This window comes from Scatophagus argus, chromosome 21, assembly GCF_020382885.2.
Source record: "Scatophagus argus isolate fScaArg1 chromosome 21, fScaArg1.pri, whole genome shotgun sequence".
In the NCBI taxonomy this organism is placed as follows: Eukaryota; Metazoa; Chordata; class Actinopteri; family Scatophagidae; genus Scatophagus; species Scatophagus argus.
The window spans coordinates 2704675-2722115 of NC_058513.1; the positions used below are offsets into that span (position 1 = coordinate 2704675).

General features: G+C 39.7%; 2 protein-coding genes across 4 annotated transcripts; both read left to right on the plus strand.

Annotated features, from left to right (window-relative positions):
* Window positions 1-4847: 4847 nt before the first annotated feature.
* On the plus strand, window positions 4848-10063 carry mettl9 (methyltransferase like 9). Of its 3 annotated transcripts, none has more exons than XM_046377224.1 (6): window positions 4848-5006; window positions 5192-5353; window positions 6393-6583; window positions 6661-6870; window positions 8230-8414; window positions 8514-10063. In XM_046377224.1, the coding sequence occupies exons 2-6, from the start codon at window positions 5258-5260 to the stop codon at window positions 8741-8743; spliced, it is 912 nt and encodes a 303-aa protein (XP_046233180.1). In that variant the 5' UTR covers window positions 4848-5006; window positions 5192-5257; the 3' UTR covers window positions 8744-10063. The 3 variants fall into 3 exon arrangements, with proteins under 3 accessions (XP_046233180.1, XP_046233179.1, XP_046233182.1); XM_046377226.1 differs by having other exon boundaries at window positions 4854-5006; window positions 5254-5353; XM_046377223.1 differs by having other exon boundaries at window positions 4852-5353.
* Window positions 10064-10602: 539 nt separating this feature from the next.
* kdelr2b (KDEL endoplasmic reticulum protein retention receptor 2b) lies at window positions 10603-17240 on the plus strand. Its single transcript, XM_046377693.1, has 5 exons — window positions 10603-10898; window positions 12440-12540; window positions 12796-12954; window positions 14337-14589; window positions 15196-17240. The coding sequence occupies exons 1-5, from the start codon at window positions 10808-10810 to the stop codon at window positions 15228-15230; spliced, it is 639 nt and encodes a 212-aa protein (XP_046233649.1). The 5' UTR covers window positions 10603-10807; the 3' UTR covers window positions 15231-17240.
* The last annotated feature ends 201 nt before the right edge of the window (window positions 17241-17441 follow it).

A 17441-nucleotide genomic window follows, 5' to 3' on the forward strand; every position in this document is an offset into this window, starting at 1 on the left:
GGTTTACACTCGAAGAGTTTCCCACGTTGTATGAACGTCTCACAGTTTGCATTCTTTCCAGCTGTATTTTGCATTCTTTTGAGCCCAAAGATAGCATTGTTGTTTCACAAATTTCTTATACGTCATTAAACCTGTGGACGGCAAATCTAGTCTTCAGAGTCGTGATGTTAAGAAGAGTTTATCTGGCTGTTAGTGTATGAAAGTGTACCGAAGGCAGCACAGTGTACTGTATATTGTAAGTGAAATACATACCTGTTGTTGAATTGTTGACAGAAAACTTCATGCATCTAGAATGAAATGCATAGCTTTAAGTAATTTGGATAATTAATATTTTAAGCACAAACTCAGAAGGGGCCTACATTAAAGTCAACTAAGCAAACAATACAGGATTACTCTTGCTTTTGTATTTGGATGGTAATCAAAACATTTTTGTTTATCAGTCTCTACAAAGGGATATACAAACAAACACACGTGTATTCATGTCTCCCTGTGACAGACTGTCATGCAGTCATCACCTATTCATTAACACAGAATGATGTTTTGTTACACATATACCAGAATAATAAAATAAAGGAAAAAATATTTTTGTTGTATGTGAATAGGCGCTCTCATTGTGTCATTTATTTTTCTCTTGTCATTCAACATCCATGCACATTGCCAAAACTGACTGATCTGGAGTGATGAAAACAGGTTATTTGCAATGTGACCTACATATATTTGACAAGGCTATGCTGTGGGAAGACACATACGTTCTCTCTTACTATTTTGCGCATAACATGTGGCATAATGTATACAGTGTTATGAATCTATAGGAGCAAACAGACAGTAACAGTGACGAAGCCAGGGTTAGTACAATAAAAGGGGGTGCGGGGGACCCCACACCACCACTCAGAAGTAATAAAGCCGGTAAATTTGCTACTTTTGACGGTATGTTACTCGAGTATAGAGTGTTACTTGAGTGCAGTATACTCTATAACACGTAGTGCGGTAAATGAAACTAGTATTTACTCACTTCTCAGAACACTTGTTTGCCGTCTTGCTCCGCCGTTAGCTAGCTTGCTAGCTGCGGCTGACTTTGAATTACGATATTATAGATTGAATTTAACGTAGCCTACAGCTGGTAAACTTGTTAGGTATCTCGTGGTAACGTAAAACAATGTTCAGCCACTGGGGCAACGTTACTAAAAAAAAAGTGTTGGTTACTGAAGCATCTTACCTTGAGAAAACGGCAGTCCGACGACGGTTGTGGCAGACATCAACGTCCGTGTGGCGCAAATGGGCGGAAGTGTACAGCCAGTAAAACTAAAGAGCCCTCAGTAAGTAGAATTTAATAATTTGTTGACGTTGTTAATTTTACTGACAAAATATAATTGAGTTATACTCAGTGAGTTTCCGCTGATATTATTCAAACAAAAACGAGTAAAATGCAATTGATGAATAACTCAAATTTGATTAAGAAATGAAGGAGTTGGAACTGTTCCCTAATGGACAAGTGGAAGCTCTCGTGGCGCTCGGTAAGTGCATTCGCCCCTATGGAGGCAGCGTAAAGGTGCACCCTGTGGTGTTGGAAAAGCTGTTCCTGAGAGTGAATGGCTGTGATCGTACTATTTAACTGGCGAACCACAGAAAACAGTTTCCCTCTGGGGACAGTAAAGTTTTATCTTAATCCATAATACATCATAATTCATTTGTTGACTAGAGTTTGTGTTATTTAACTGAACATGCAAATTAGCTATGAACTAAAGTTATCACATAAATGTCATGCAGTAAAAGGTTTGGCCTCTGAAAGCTTGTGAAGCAGAAGTATAGCGCAGCAGAAAATGGAAATACTTCCTATTATTATTTCTATTATTCTATACTATTTGACTATTTGTCTATTTGATTTAAATGAATATGGCTTGTTGCTTGGCGTTACAGTAACACAAAGAGGCCACTAACTGGCGCTGTTCTCCAGATAACTGATGCTGTCTGGGCTTTGTGGTTTGGACACACTGATTCATCACTTCAGCAGCAGTTTCCTCAGAGTTAATCAGCCCATACTACACATTTAAAACATATCTCTGACTACAGTATGTCTTTCAATTTGATTAAATCATCCCGTTTTCACATTTGGATTCTTTACATCTGATGAATAAATAAAGGAATTCTGGAGATACTTTTTGAAGAGCATTGAGCTCTTTAGCACATGCAGTGCATCTGAAAACTGTTGTGGAAAATGTGGACAGAATGTGGTCTGCCAAAGGGTAGCTCCCGAGCTCCATCTAGTGGTCCTTTGGTCTCTTTGTGTCCTTGTCTAACTCAATAGGCCTGCTTAATACTGTATTTGAACTGATACAGTGCATTAGTAAACAGGTCTTCTTATTTTCACTTCTGATTATGCCAGCTGGATGCATTGGTTTTAAAAATGGTCTATCTTCCACTTACAGCCCAGCACCGGTATCGAAATATCTCTGTTAACAATGAAGACACAAACATAAACAATACTGATAGGACCATAAACTGAACAGAAAATCGATGTCAGTGTACACATATATATTTTATTGATCAAGTTAAAGTTTTGAGTTATGTACTTATCAAGGAAATAATGATTCCGAATGAACAAGTTGCACAAATCTAATGAAATTTCCTTATGTGAGCTTGTACAAGTTCAACGTGACTAAAAGTCATTTGACAGATTGAACATTCATGTTGTTTCTCTCTTGCGTGGGTCTTTTGGTGTCTCTTCAAAATACCTCCTGTATTAAAATATTTGTCACATATCGGACACTGATATGGCTTTTCCCCTGTATGTATCCTCATGTGGGTAGTAAGATAATATGACTGCACAAAGCCCTAGCCACATTCTTGGCATTTGAATGGCCTCTCCCCGGTATGATAGAGATTGTGTACCTTCTGTTCAGATACCGATCTGAAACTCTTGCCACACTCGTTGTACAAGTTCGATCATGGAGCCTCAGAGCAGATGCGTAACTGAAGGTTTTCGGACACTTGTGGCATTTGAAAGGGAGCTCGCCTATGTGGCCCCTCTCATGCCTAAATAGACCTCTGAGGTTCGTGTAAGTTCATTCACACAAAGTGCAGGAAAAAGGTCCCCTGAAATCATGCACTTCGACATAGGAAGAACCCACCCACCTTACCTCCCCTTACCATTCTCAACAGCACAGTGTCTACTGTGGACTCCTTTAAGTTCCTGGGAACTACAATCTCCCGGGATCTCAAGTGGAAGTCCCACATAGACCTCATCAGGAAAAAGGCCCAGCAGAGGTTGTTTTTTCTGCGACAGCTGAAGAAGTTCAACCTGCCTCAGGAGCTGCTGACCATCTTTTACACCTCCATCGTCCAGTCTGTTCTCTGCACTTCCATCACTGTCTGGTTTGGATCGGCCACCAAACAGGACAGAAACAGACTGCAACGGACAATCAGGTCTGCCGAAAAAATCATGGGGGCCGACCTGCCCTCCATCCAGGACTTATACCAGTCCAGGGTCAAAAAACGGGCAGGAAGCATCACTGCAGACCCCTCACACCCTGCACACAAACTGTTCGATCTGCTTCCCTCTGGTAGGCGTTACAGAGCTCTGTATGCCAAGACTACCAGACACAAAAACAGTTTCTTTCCCCAGGCTGTCTCCCTGATCTCCCCGTAAACCACCTGCCATTGTGTGAACCATCACACTGTTTGCACTACATGTATATATATATATATTTCCCTTTCTTGTAAATACTTTATTCTTCATTTTTATTATTATTATTGCTATTTTGTATTTGTATGGTGCACAGGACAGAGAAAAATTCGGAGTCAAATTCCTTGTATGGTCACACATACTTGGCGAATAAAGCTGATTCTGATTCTGATTCTGATTCTGATAGTGATGGCTGAGCTCTATGAAACCTTTGAAACTCTTGTCACACTTAATACACGGACGAAGCTTGTGTCTAAGATAATGCATTTCAAGTCTTGCTGTGTCTGGAAATGACCTGTTGCAAACCTCACAATTCAGTGAAGTATCAGTGCATTTGTTCTTATGTGTCTTTGTAGAATTAGAAACCGGTAAGTTGTTGACCCTCTGAGGTCCCTGGCTTTTGTCCTTCATGTGTCCTGATGGGGCTTGGTTGATGAATGGCTGGAGATATTGCACAGTCTAAAAAGATAAAGAAGACTCTATCCAAAATCCAGCAGTCCACAACTTTCTGTTGGACAGTTTCCCAGATTGCTGCAGAGATCAGGCGAAGTGGTGGGACCAGAAGGTGCAGACAGGACAAGGACAGACGAGGATATAGATGTGAAGAGATTAATTAAATAAAAAACAAACTCTGGTAATAGGCAAACAGGAAAATAAACTGGTATTATGAAAGAAAGCTGAAGCAGGAAGTAATCGATATTTATGAAAACAGTCTTTTAGATGGAAACAATGTTGCCAAATACCAATCAATATTGTTACATTTTGATAATTTGATAATTTTAAAGAGAGTTTGGCTATGTTTGGTTTGGCAGATATGTCACGAACATAATGGAAGAAAATTATTAATTAAGTGATTAAATTATTAAATTATAAATTAAGTGAACTTATCACAAAATAGGTCATATTCACTGCGTTGTGTATGTGCCGAATTCTGTCGTCATTGTAGAAAGTACTTGACTTTTATTTCAAGGAGAGTGTATTTCTAGTGAAACATTACTGCTGTGAAACATTACTGCTACCAGTCCTTTCAGAAAAGTGATGCATATTTAGGCTTGGAGACGTTCTCTTTTTAGCAATAGAAATGGTATTAAACCACGAAGTTGTAATTAAAGCCAATCAGCGGACAATCTAGATTTAGATTATCCCAGGGACACATTTAGCGGTAACTCAGGAAGTGCAAACTTTGCGGATCTGACGTCTTGTTGTCATAATGGGCAGAGACCACATAGGTGCAGGACTGTGAAGGCATTTGTACAATGGATTCACGAGATTAAGATGGCGAGTAAATAGCAGCTGGCTTTCTTTAATCCACCGCACCCCTCAGGTTTGTTTGTTTGTTGTTTTGGAACCGGAGACATGAGCTGGCGTGTTGGTTTACAATTGGCTATCATTACCTTCTTTATGATCATCTAATATTAACTACGTCTCATTGGCACCCACTGGCCAGTCTGTTCGCTTCTTCAAGACTTGAGCTACTCAGAGTTGTTTTGCATTATGTGTCATCTACAGCTGAGGACATTGATTTTTGTAGCCTGGGTGCTGGGCTACATCGCCTTTCTGCTTTCCATCAGGAGGATGTGGAGCGGGAAGTACGTCCGTAGTCCACTCGTTCGTTCGCTGTTTGCGAACATGCTGAGCGAGAGCGAATCGGCAGCGATGGAGACACAGGAGGTATGTTTTATTAATCCTGGGAACTTGAATGTGGTGCAGTTTTGGTAGACTAGCTACAGACACTGCATATGTGAAGACTAGGCACATGTGTGCACTTTTTTCCAACAAGGAAGCATCGACGTTAGATTTGTCACGTTTTAAAATGGAATTTGGCGGAAGTAAGGGGCAGATTAAAAAAGGGAGGAATTAACCGTGCTACCCTTAACTTATTTTTTAAAAAAACCTTCAAGTACTCGTCTGTATGAACTGTTCTGAGAGTTTGTCTCTAATTTTGAAGTATTCCAGTATCACCTTTTTGTTTTGTTGATTGGATTTTGGACTGTCTGGCAGACATCTCCTGGTGTCAGTTTTTGTGCTGAGTACCACTTACTGTGAAAATACAGTAGAGGAGTATCTGCAAACTGGAACTGGAGCTCTCTTAAGGTCTTATTAATTCTGTTAGTATTTATTAATATGAATAGACGAGTTAATTCCAAAGTCTTACAAAACCATTCAATCAAACAAAACCACATAAAAAATCCACTGAAATATGAACACATTTGTTCAAAGATGGGTAGATTTACTAGATACTAAGACCAAACAAGGTTGAAAAGATACAAAAAAATAGATAGATAGATACTTTATTGATCCCGGGGGAAATTCAAGCATCCAGTAGCCCATTACAGCAGTGTAGGTTAGTCAAAAGTAAGCAAACAAACGACCAAACAAGGCCTAACTCTTAGTGGAAGAAATAGACTAAGCACACTAAATAAACTAACATATGCTACATAAATTCAAGTCAAGTCAAGTGAAGTGAAACATCAGGTCAAGTGAAACACCATAGCTCGTATGTGTCAGACGCTCAAAGAAACATCCATACAGTTCTAAGATGAGCCTACAAGAAAGGCTGGATTCTCATTAAAGGCATGAAGGTAAATCGTGTTGAAGAAGTAAATCCAATCCAAGTCTCCAAGTTCCCCCACTGTAAAGGCTTTTTCAATTATCTCTGTCTCTTAAAACTGAATCGTTCTTCTGTTTTTCCTTTGTCCTGTGGCTCTAGTGGTACCGGTGCTCTCCTGATCTGCTCGGAGAATCGGTGCAGCCCCTGTTTGTCCAGAGCCACCTGGACTCAGGCACCAAGGCTTTTCTGAAACGTAGCGTGGAGAAGTCTGGTTGGCTGTTCACCCAGCTCTACCACTCTCTTGCATCAACAATCCTCAGCCCTCTGGTTTCCCGCACTTCTATCAATGGGTGAGTAATGCAGAAACACATCTGTCTTTGTTCCGCCTGTAGCGTAACTTCCTCTTACATGCTATACGCTGTCCCAGGTTTCTGGGTCGTGGCTCCATGTTTGTGTTTTCTGCGGAGCAGTTCCAGCGGCTGCTCCGGATCAGCCCAGAGTGGAAGGCAGAGAGGCTCCTGGACCTGGGAGCTGGGGATGGAGGCGTCACAGAGGTGATGGGAGGCCATTTCACAGAGGTCTATGCAACTGAAGTGTCATTACCCATGAAGTGGCATCTTCAGAGGAGGAATTACAAGTGAGTGGTCAGTGACAGGACTGTTTACATTTAACTGAAGACTCCATCTTTACCTATTGTTTTAATAATTTCAGTGTGATATCGGGCAGCCATTAAAGATTACTTTAGTTATCGACTATTCTGCAGGTTATTTTCATGGTTAATCGCTTAATCTATAAAATATAAGACTCTTCATTTACTATCATAAATGACAAAGAAAAGTAGAAAATTCTTACATTTAAGATGTTGGAACTAGCAAATGTTTGACACTTTTGAAAAATGATATGATGAAACAATCAACTATCAGAATTGTTGGCAACTGATTTATCGGTTAATGAACTAACCTGGCAGCTCCAGTAGTCTTGTGAACTTGCATCAGTACAAGAGATTATTCTCACACTCATCATTGTTTTGAGTTGAGCTTCTACAAAAGTATTGTTTTTTTCACTAATTCAGTTCACTAATTAATTTAAGTCACTTCCACTTATTCTCTCAGATTCTGATAAGCTACCATCAATGAAACTCAATTACTCCTTCGCTATACATTTCATATATAAAAAACTTCCAGTGCCTCCAGGGTTGTAATGTGATCAGTTCAATGATTTTAATTAGCTTAAACGTGCCGTTCACCCTAAAATCAAAATGACACATTTTTCCTTATATCTGTAGTGTCTTTATCTTGATTGTTTTGGTGTGACTTGCCCAGTTCTGGAGATATTGGATGTAGAGAAGTTTCCCTTCTCTAGAATATAATGGGATTACGTGGCATTTTACTTGTGGTGCTCAGAGCACCAAAAAAGGGAAACTCAACAGCAGTGTCTGTTTCCACTTTACAGAAATCATTTTCAAATCAAAGAAGCGTGCATCTACTCATGAACAAGACGCTAGCTAACTAAGCTAAATAAAATAGCTTAAATTACAGCTCAGCTTAGAGGACACTGTTAATGTTTAATGTGACCTGCACAGTGCAGGATGATCAGGCAGACGTCTCTGTGACTGATATCTCCAAAAGTGGGCAGCAAATCAATCAAGATAAAGTCACTAAAACAATTGAGATGGATTAATAGCACTACAGGTAATAGGAAAAAATATGTTCTGTTGATTTTAGGGGGAATTGTCCTTTATAACACTGATTTGAATTTTAAAAAAACTGTGTAGTAAAAGCAAATTAGCAAACGAAAACAGTTCAGAGAAACTTGTTGCAACAAACTATGTCATACTGATGGAAATACATTATGCTGAATTGACCATGGTATCATGTATTGCACAGATAAGGTAAGAATTTTTGTTATGCATCGTACAAAACTGCTAATTTTAATTGGTTACACCTTTCAAAGTAACACATCACCATCTGAAAGTCCTGTTTTCTTTCATGCTCAGAGTTCTGGGCATAGATGAGTGGCAGCAGACTGGTTTCCAGTATGATGTTGTCAGCTGTCTGAACCTGCTGGACCGCTGCGATGATCCTCTGCTTCTCCTGCGGGACATCAGGCGATCACTAGTTCCCAACACGGGGAGACTCATCCTGGCTGCAGTGCTTCCTTTCCAGCCTTATGTGGAAGTTGGTCAGTTGAGAATCAGTGCAGCCTGCCTCATATGTATATGATGTCATATACTTCCTCCAGTGTTCCAACTAAAAACATTTTGTCCATATGTGCTCTTAGGAGGAAGATGGCAGCGCCCTAAAGAACGCCTAAAAGTAAAGGGGAAAACATGGGAAGAGCAAGTAACCGAACTGACGAATGAGGTTTTCCGAACGGTGGGGTTCGAGGTGGAGGTTGTGACACGGTTGCCATATCTATGTGAAGGGGACATGTATAATGATTACTATGTTCTTGACGATGCAGTTTTTGTTCTCAAGGCCTCAGAGGATGGTTCAGAGTCTGCTCATTGAATACCAAATATACTGTGTGACTGTCAAAACTGTTGGGCTAACTTCATCCAGTTAGTTCACTCCTGGATGGATTTCAGTGCAATTCTTATAAGTTTCATTCATAAAACACACTATTTCCATCTTGGTTAGAAATGGTGAGTCAGGTGTGAAGCTCAGGTACTGTAGTTCCAGCATTTACCAGCCATCTTGTGTGACGGTGATACCTCTAATTTTGAAATGGAAAAGATAACTGAAGGGCAGTGCCCATATTAAAATGCCACTGCAGATCAAATCTAAGACATATCGCCATGGTGTAGGTGTTTGTCCTTTAAAGTCTGTTATACATGCGAAATGTTTACTGTTCGTGTTCCACGATTCTGTAATATCAGTAGTTATAATCATGGTTGAATCTTTGTTGAATTTGTGTTTTGATTTTTCTTTTCTGTGCCTAATGCAAAAGACCAGTGTGTGTTAACATGCTTGATTTAATAATTGGGCATCTTGTATTTTAATCCTACTTTTTTAAAAACTTTTTATGGGTGATAACAAAAGTGATACAAGTTCTTCTTGAAGCAAGTCTGTGTAACTTAGGTGAAACAGCAGCTGCAGTGGCCATAAGTGACTATTATTGAACTATGTTTAAAGCTGCCTTTATTGATTTTTTTTTCCTCCACTAGGGGGTGGCACAGCAAGCTGAAAACAAAACACTGACATATAGTTGCAATAAAGTTGTTATAGCACACTTGTTACAAATTTATACATATTTACACACACAGAAACAGGAGCAGCATTAGAATATATTTGGAATTGTGTTTCTGGCCACCAGCTCCTGAGAAAAATAGCTCTCCTTAGTTGCTAATATTCTGCACTGCATTCATTAGCTAGTTGCTAATATTACTCTCAGTGACTATTAAATGTAGTTGTTTTACCCATTGTTATATGAAAAATGCTGATTAGGGCAACATTAATGCTAAAACAATGCAATCAAATGCAAAAAGCCATAAATCTGCCGGAAGTGATCCAGTAATGTCAGTTATACAGCAGTGTCTACCATATGTTTGCTAACATTAGCTACCACATGATACAGATCATATCAGAGTACATTTGAAATAGCACCCTCCCCACAGCAAGTGTGTGTTTTATTGCTTTTGAATTCAACGTTTTACTTGTCAGAGAAAGACTGTGTTAGTTGTACTTTCAAAGTTACATGGTCTTGTTTTACATCAGTGTTGTGCAAGGATGTTATTGTACTCAAGACTATCTGTGTGCCACAATTAATGCAATATTTGTACTGAAAGAGTATAATCTGGATTCCAGAATAAAAATTACATTTTTTTTCAACCTTTTTTTTTTTTAAACATGTCACTAAATGAGTGTAATGTGTAATTGAGATGATATTGTATAACTGTCTGGATTACAATCATTTCATAGCACTGGTTCCAAGAGCTCAAAGGACCCTATGGGGAGGTACAGAGCCCGCAGCCAAATGTAATTTGGTTTATCCTGACTCATCTTCACTTTCATTCACTTCAGTTTTGCACGGGGATGGAACGTTTCACTTAGATTGTGAACTACACCCTACTTGCAACTGAAAAAATGATACGGATTGCGTTTTCTGCTGCTTCGTATTTATTACACATTTGCATTTTCAAGATCAGTCACAAACATCAGTTCTGTCTAAATTCACATGTTCACATGACTGAAGTATTTTCTTCACACGGCTGGGATGAATTTCCTCGTACATGTCAACTAGGAGCTGAAAGGAAGTCGGATTTACTATTTTTTTCATCATACCTGGACGCAGCATTTGCATAGCATAATTTATGAAAATTAAGCATGTTTTTGTTCTGATTGGTTGAGCGCACGAGCGTTTCCCGTCTTGCATTGGGTGCTGTTGTCTTGGCCACGTCCCCAAGCCACGTCGCGCTTTGCTCGCCATTTTCCTATCTTCTGAACCTAGATTCAGTCTTTCTAGTGTCACGGTGTCATTCAACTCTGTCAGGTTATAAATTAATCTTACCAGAGACGAACTGACCTCTTTATAGAGTCTTAAATCGTTTTACTCCTGCTGGTGCTCCCTTAAACATGAACATTTTCAGGCTAACCGGCGATCTCTCCCACCTAGCAGCCATCATCATCCTGCTGCTAAAAATATGGAAAACCAGATCTTGTGCCGGTGAGTAGTCCTGCATCTTTGATTACCCTTTACATGACCCTTAGTCTTGCACAGAATTGTCCTGTCATTAAGATTTAACGGTACAGTTTAACCTGACGGAAAGGGGTGTCTTCTGTCTAAGTTAACTTCTATACTTTCTAGCTCATTAGCTAGTTCTCAGCTAGCTGACGCTAGCTGGCTAGTAACATCAGTTAGTCATTTCTGAGACTCTCTCACTTACAGTTTAAAACATGGGTAGGTATGAATGAAACTTGATAGAAGCCAGATGAAGGACCTGTAACGTCCAGCTAGCAACAATTGTGTTTCCAGGTATCGAGACAAAGGGCCCCATAACAACATGAGGTAACAGTTGGCTGGGGACATGGGGACCAGAGGGCCACAGTATTTGTTAGTTTTACGTGTTGGGCCTTGTCTTGTCAATTGCTGGGGGAAACTGCTAGCTTCACGTCTCACACTACCGCCTGATATTCCCATATGTTGGGTTACTTATGCCAGCCGGTGTGACCTTTCTGACGTGGCACGAGTACTCACATGTTGTCAGCTGGAGATGCAAAGTCAATGACAAGATGTATGCATTTGCCTGAAGTAACAGTTGTTTTCTGCATGTTGCATTGTCATGATGAAATTTTGTTGTGCTTTCCTGCTATTGCAGTGGTCAAAGGTTGTAGCTATATCACTGCAAGACAGGCACTCATCAGTTGTGTCATTACTGTTGTTTGCTTGAGATCAAATCAGACTACTCTGCATGCAAGCTTCAGTCTTCTAAACAGTTGCACAAGTGTCAATAACAGAATTTGACAATCTATGGCTGTATATCTGATAAATTATACCTGACAGCGCTAGTTTATATGTGGCTAAAGTAACTGAGGGATCACCGATCGTAGCCCCCCGTCTGACAGTGGGTGTGACAGAGGGGGACTCGTTGTCTCTTGCCAGCACACCAGATAAACAGAGAGGAGTTCTGCTAATGCATGTGAAAATAAAAAAAGTGGAGTTGTAATAAGCAAACATTCTTAAACCTACACTGCCAAGTGCTTATTGGAGAGCTACATTGTATTTTAATATAAAATGTAAAAATAGTCACAATTAAGTTGCAATTTGAACTGTCTAATTTCTGTATTCCACACTTTGTTTTCTTGGCTCTGGTATCTTGCATGTATTGGCAGCACACAGGCTGGTAGCAGGAAATGAAAATTGCAGAATGAGTAAAAGTTGAGTTCCTCCTGCAGAGATAAAGTGAATGAACATATGTTGTGGAGAGCTGTGAAGCAGTGTGTGAGCATTGTGGTTTCCAGGCAGTAACGTCACTATTTGCTTTAAAATGATATTCCCTGAAGTTTGAGCGCAACAAAATAATGTAACCAGGGGAGATGAGCCATATGAGCCATAGCTGTTATCTTAAAACATAAGCGTGGATCGACTGTCCCTGAGAGAAGTGCACATTCTGTGAACTGTGCCTTTCAATGTCAAGAATTTTGATACAGACCTGCTGTGTTTCTGGGATGGAAAATATTTGAATGTCCTCTGCTGTCTCCTCACAGGTATTTCTGGGAAGAGTCAGGTCCTGTTTGCCTTAGTGTTCACCACTCGTTACCTGGACCTGCTCACCTCCTTCATTTCTCTCTACAACACCACCATGAAGGTAAAACACATTGCTCCTCATTCTGACATCCTGTAGCATATTTTTTGTCCCCCACAAGCACTATACACACAATGTTAAGGCTTAACTAGTGCACCACGTCGACACGCCTGTGTTTGCTAAAGGATGACGTTGCCCAGTGAGATCTAAGAGGCTTGTGTCACCGCTACTTAATTGTATTCGTGACAGATCGGTACACACAGTGCACGGTGAATATTCATCTCTCCTCCTTTGAACTTTGACGTCTGTGTGTTTCAGATCATCTACATTGGATGTTCGTATGCCACTGTGTACCTGATCTACCTGAAGTTCAAGGCGACTTACGATGGGAACCATGACACGTTCAGAGTGGAGTTCCTGGTCGTCCCCGTTGGTGGACTGGCTTTCCTGGTTAACCATGACTTCTCTCCCCTAGAGGTCAGAAGTAATGTCCTTCTATGCAGCAGAGAGTTTTATGTTGCTGAATGTGTATTTAACCTCAATTTAGCTCAGTGTTTGGTTGTCACTGTCTACAGAGACTATGCACATTTATATGATGTTATTAGCAAATGAGCTGGTTTAACTTCTCTCTTCTAATTATATGCACACGTCATTCTGTCTTTCTCTCCCCTGTGTGTCTGTTGTTTTTTTTTTTTTTTTAATGGTTATCACAAATGGTTCCAACAAATGTTCAAGCCCAGACAAATGCTTAACGTTATTAAGGCTAATGGTGCATTTCATTCGTTTGCTTGTCACTATAACTTCCAATAGAGTCAGAGAGTGAGGAAGGAAGTCAAGAAACATGACTAAACAACTTCAGTCACTTCACATAGATTTTAATCAGCTATGGTGGTTGTTTAACAATTAAGACAAGAAATCCTATGATCCCACATTAGTTATTTTAGTTCACGTCATTATTAAACAGCATTTTGATCAAGTGTCAGGACAAATATCATCATCACATTGCATTTCACCTCCACAAGCTCCAGTTGTTTTGTTAGTCGCTTCAGTCAGCTCTGCATCACTTACACATTGGCAATGAGTAGGTGTCAATATTTACTAACAAATCTCTGCACAAGTAGTAGTTTGGGTGTTTATGCAAAACCTTTGCATTTAAAACAAGACTAAGATTGGATTTGCTGACTTGCTGGTGCACACATATCTTTAAGATTTAACCTAACTGTATCGCCGCATTTGACACTCAAATCCGACCTGATGGCGTTTTTTTTTTTTTAAGATAAGAAGATGCGCTTGCTTTGAACATATAATAAGTCTTTCTCCCAAAGAAAGAATAACTCACCTGGGATTGACCTAATGAATATTGGTTTCCCTCAAGCTCTATACAAGCACCTTCTAATCACTAATAATCCATTTCTGTTAGTTTAAAGAGTTTAGTGGTAATAACCCGTGACAAATGGCAGCCAGCTATCTGCACACAACACAAGCATATCTTACTGATATGAACTGGAAAATGAAATGAAGTGCAGTTTAAACAGCTGTAATGCCGAGCGTTCTGTGGATCCATTATTCTTACAACACGCAGGCTACGCTCGGCACCTCTCTTTCTTTTTTAAAATGCGCTGGGCTGTGTATGTCCTACTTACAACACAAGACGCATTCAGATGTAAACCATTGGTGCACCCAAGACAGAGGGTTTAGGCAGTAAACCTTTGGTTGTGCTCCAGTAGGATACTTGACATAACCGCATTTTTCAGTTGGAGATGATAAAATGTATTTGAACTAAACCCTTTTCCTTCTCAAGACATTCTTATCCAATTATTTTTCCACCAATACTTTGTCTTCCCCTTTGTGTGGCCCAGATTCTGTGGACGTTCTCGATTTACTTGGAGTCTGTGGCCATCCTGCCACAGCTTTTCATGATCAGCAAGACCGGTGAGGCTGAGACCATCACCACCCACTACCTGTTCTTCCTGGGACTCTACAGAGCCCTGTATCTCATCAACTGGATATGGAGGTTCTACTTTGAGGGATTCTTCGACATGATCGCCATTGTTGCTGGGGTGGTGCAGACCATCCTCTACTGCGACTTCTTCTATTTGTATGTAACAAAAGGTGAGTGCTGCTGTATTTTCTTTTCCTTTTTATAAAACACAGTAAAAAGATGAGTGTGTGTTTGTCTTGGGTATCAGAAATGCTGCTACATTCAGTAGAATGGTTGGACATCAATCAACATGCCAGTTTTTACTGTGGAAAAATCTTTATCAGATTGGACAGAGAAAATGCAGGCAGTCACATCCATATGCAGGTTAATATTTGAATTCTTAGCACACTGCTGTGCATGTCAAGAAATCATACTTTTTGGAGGCTTCAAAACAAGTCACTATTATGCCCATAGTTGAATTGCAGACATCTAATCAGTATGGAAACAAGCAGCTCTTTGCTGGTAGACATCATAAATATAAAACAAAATTCAAAAGAGTTCTGTGAACGTTTGATTTACTATTACGTTTCTTATTCTGCTATTTAATTCAAACACTTAAACATTTTGTTGTTGTTGCTCAGGTGGTTTGTCCTTATCATTTTTGGACAGTATTTGAAAAATCCTGTGCTGGCTCCAGCATGAGTGAAACAAAATGTCTCTGTTTTCTCGGTGTTATGAATGCCGTCAGTCTCTGACATGGACTGTATTAAACATGAAGCCGTCCTGTCTTTTTTCAGTACTGAAAGGAAAGAAGCTGAGTCTGCCAGCTTAAGTGCCAAAGAGGAGCATTTTGGCAGACTTGTAGAGGGGGGATCGGAGGGAAGGAGGAGTGATAGTGGACACCTCTGAAACCCCCCCCACCCCACCCTCCACCATCGCCACTTCCTCCTCTTCCCCTCCTGCCAGTGTAAGATGCCTGAGACAGAGAGCAAGTGGGAGCTGCTGGCTTTCTTCTGACCCAGAATCAGTGGAATCAGAACCCCCGCAGAGGCTGGTCCATGGCCTTCGGATTTCTGTTTGATGCATCTTGCCTTAACTTTTTTTTTTAATACTCTGTATAAAGGAAGAAAAAAAAAAAGCGAGAAAAGTTTTCTACAGAAAAATGTGTACTCTGAAGATTTGACACATTGGTGAATAAGAGCTGAAGATGTAAAATTGCCTCTGATTTGGCATTGTATGATACTGAAGTGGACTTCTTGTGGTGGGATATTATTGACTCAAACATTTGTAATAGTATTTGCAATCAGAATAAATATGTATTGTTTTTCCTGAACCAATTGGGAGAGGAATTTGTTGAATCCTCAGAACTATGGTGGTCAGATTATTCATGTTTTGCTCTTCTATTTTTGACCACTATGCATTCCCACTGTCTGTTTTGGTTTCCCTTGGTAGAATATAAATTCAGTAGAGATGCCATAGTTTAACAGTCTCCTTCCAAAAAAGGAACTCTGTAACTCAAATTCAGTTTTTGTTAAAAAGGTGACGGGTATGAGTTGTTTCTTGTTGTTATTTAAGATTGAGCAGAATGCTCATCTGGGGGGAAAAAAAACACACAATGAAAGTAAAAGGTTGAAAGGATACCAAGGAACTCTCATCACTGTAAATGGCTTCTTCATTTGAATCCCTCATTTATTACCCTATAAGGATAGTATGTCACCTGTAAGTATACATCATTTCCCACCCAGTCATTTCAGGTGGCCCCTGTAAATGTTTGAGACGGGTGAATTTACTACAAATATGCTGTATATGAATTATCACAACAGAAGACTTTTGTTTTCTCTTTTAGGTGCCAATGTATTTATTTTTTAGCTTCCTGGTTTCCAGCAAACAGTGCGTAGAATTGTCCTCCTGTTGTGCACAATTTCAATAGCAGGTTTTACACGTCTCTGTCAAACACGAGCACAATCCTACGAACGCTGTTACGCTGAATCCTGAATTCCTCCTTGAAGTTTGGTTTTCATGCAGATCAGTCCAACACTCCTTTTAATTTCTTAGCAGAGCTTTTGCATGATGTTGCAACCACAAATAAAGACTAGATGGGAAACATTTGTCTCAAGCTGTGGTTACAACAAGTTTAAAAGCGTAATCTGCCAATTTAACCAATTTAGCATTACAATCCTATGGCACTGTTGGACTCAACAACAAAGAAAAGGAAAGAAATAATCAGGATATTGTCTTTATTCCACACATTCTACTTGCTAATCATAACTCGTAAATACATTACCTGATGTGCAACTCAAGTTATTTAATGCCACAACTCCGGTTTTGGGTTTTTGTTTTTTGTTTTTTTTTCAGACTTGTATTCAGCCTAGACTCAAGGCTGACTCAAGTGACATCACTTGAGGACATTTATCAGTCAGCTCCTTCTGGAGACACTAAAGGCTTTACAGAGTTCCAAGTTAAGGAGATTGTTCCAGTTGTAAAAATGCATTTTTGAACAATCCTTTAGTGTTTACATAGCAGCTTTAATGACAACTTAGTTTTACATTTTGTAAGAGAGAGATGCAGCTTGACATGCTCCGTTTTTAAAAGAGTTCAGAGTTGCACAACCGTTGAAGATGAGGTATGGTATAGAAGTATCAAAGGTGTAATCTCTGGAGTAACAAATAAGCAGGCTTGTTTTCTGCCTTTCGGGAGAGTTTCTTGGTTTTTGAGTTGGACCATGGGGTATTGGCTTGATATACATATGACTTTGCAGGGGAATCTGAAGAATGACATGCTGTGTTTGTATTTGTGGAATACACATTTGCAATTAAAACACATTAAAGATTTTAAAATGTAATTTTTGTTCCTTTATCTATTTGGAACTCTGTCTGGATTGTTTTAAGAACAGACTAACTTTGAAAAAGATACAACGACTTTGCACATTGCCAGCCCAAGTGTGGTGGAGAGAGAAACTATTCATGGAGGATGTTTCCACACAAGTGGACCCTGGTCCACACATTTAAATAGTAACAACATTACACAAATCACTTTAGTCATA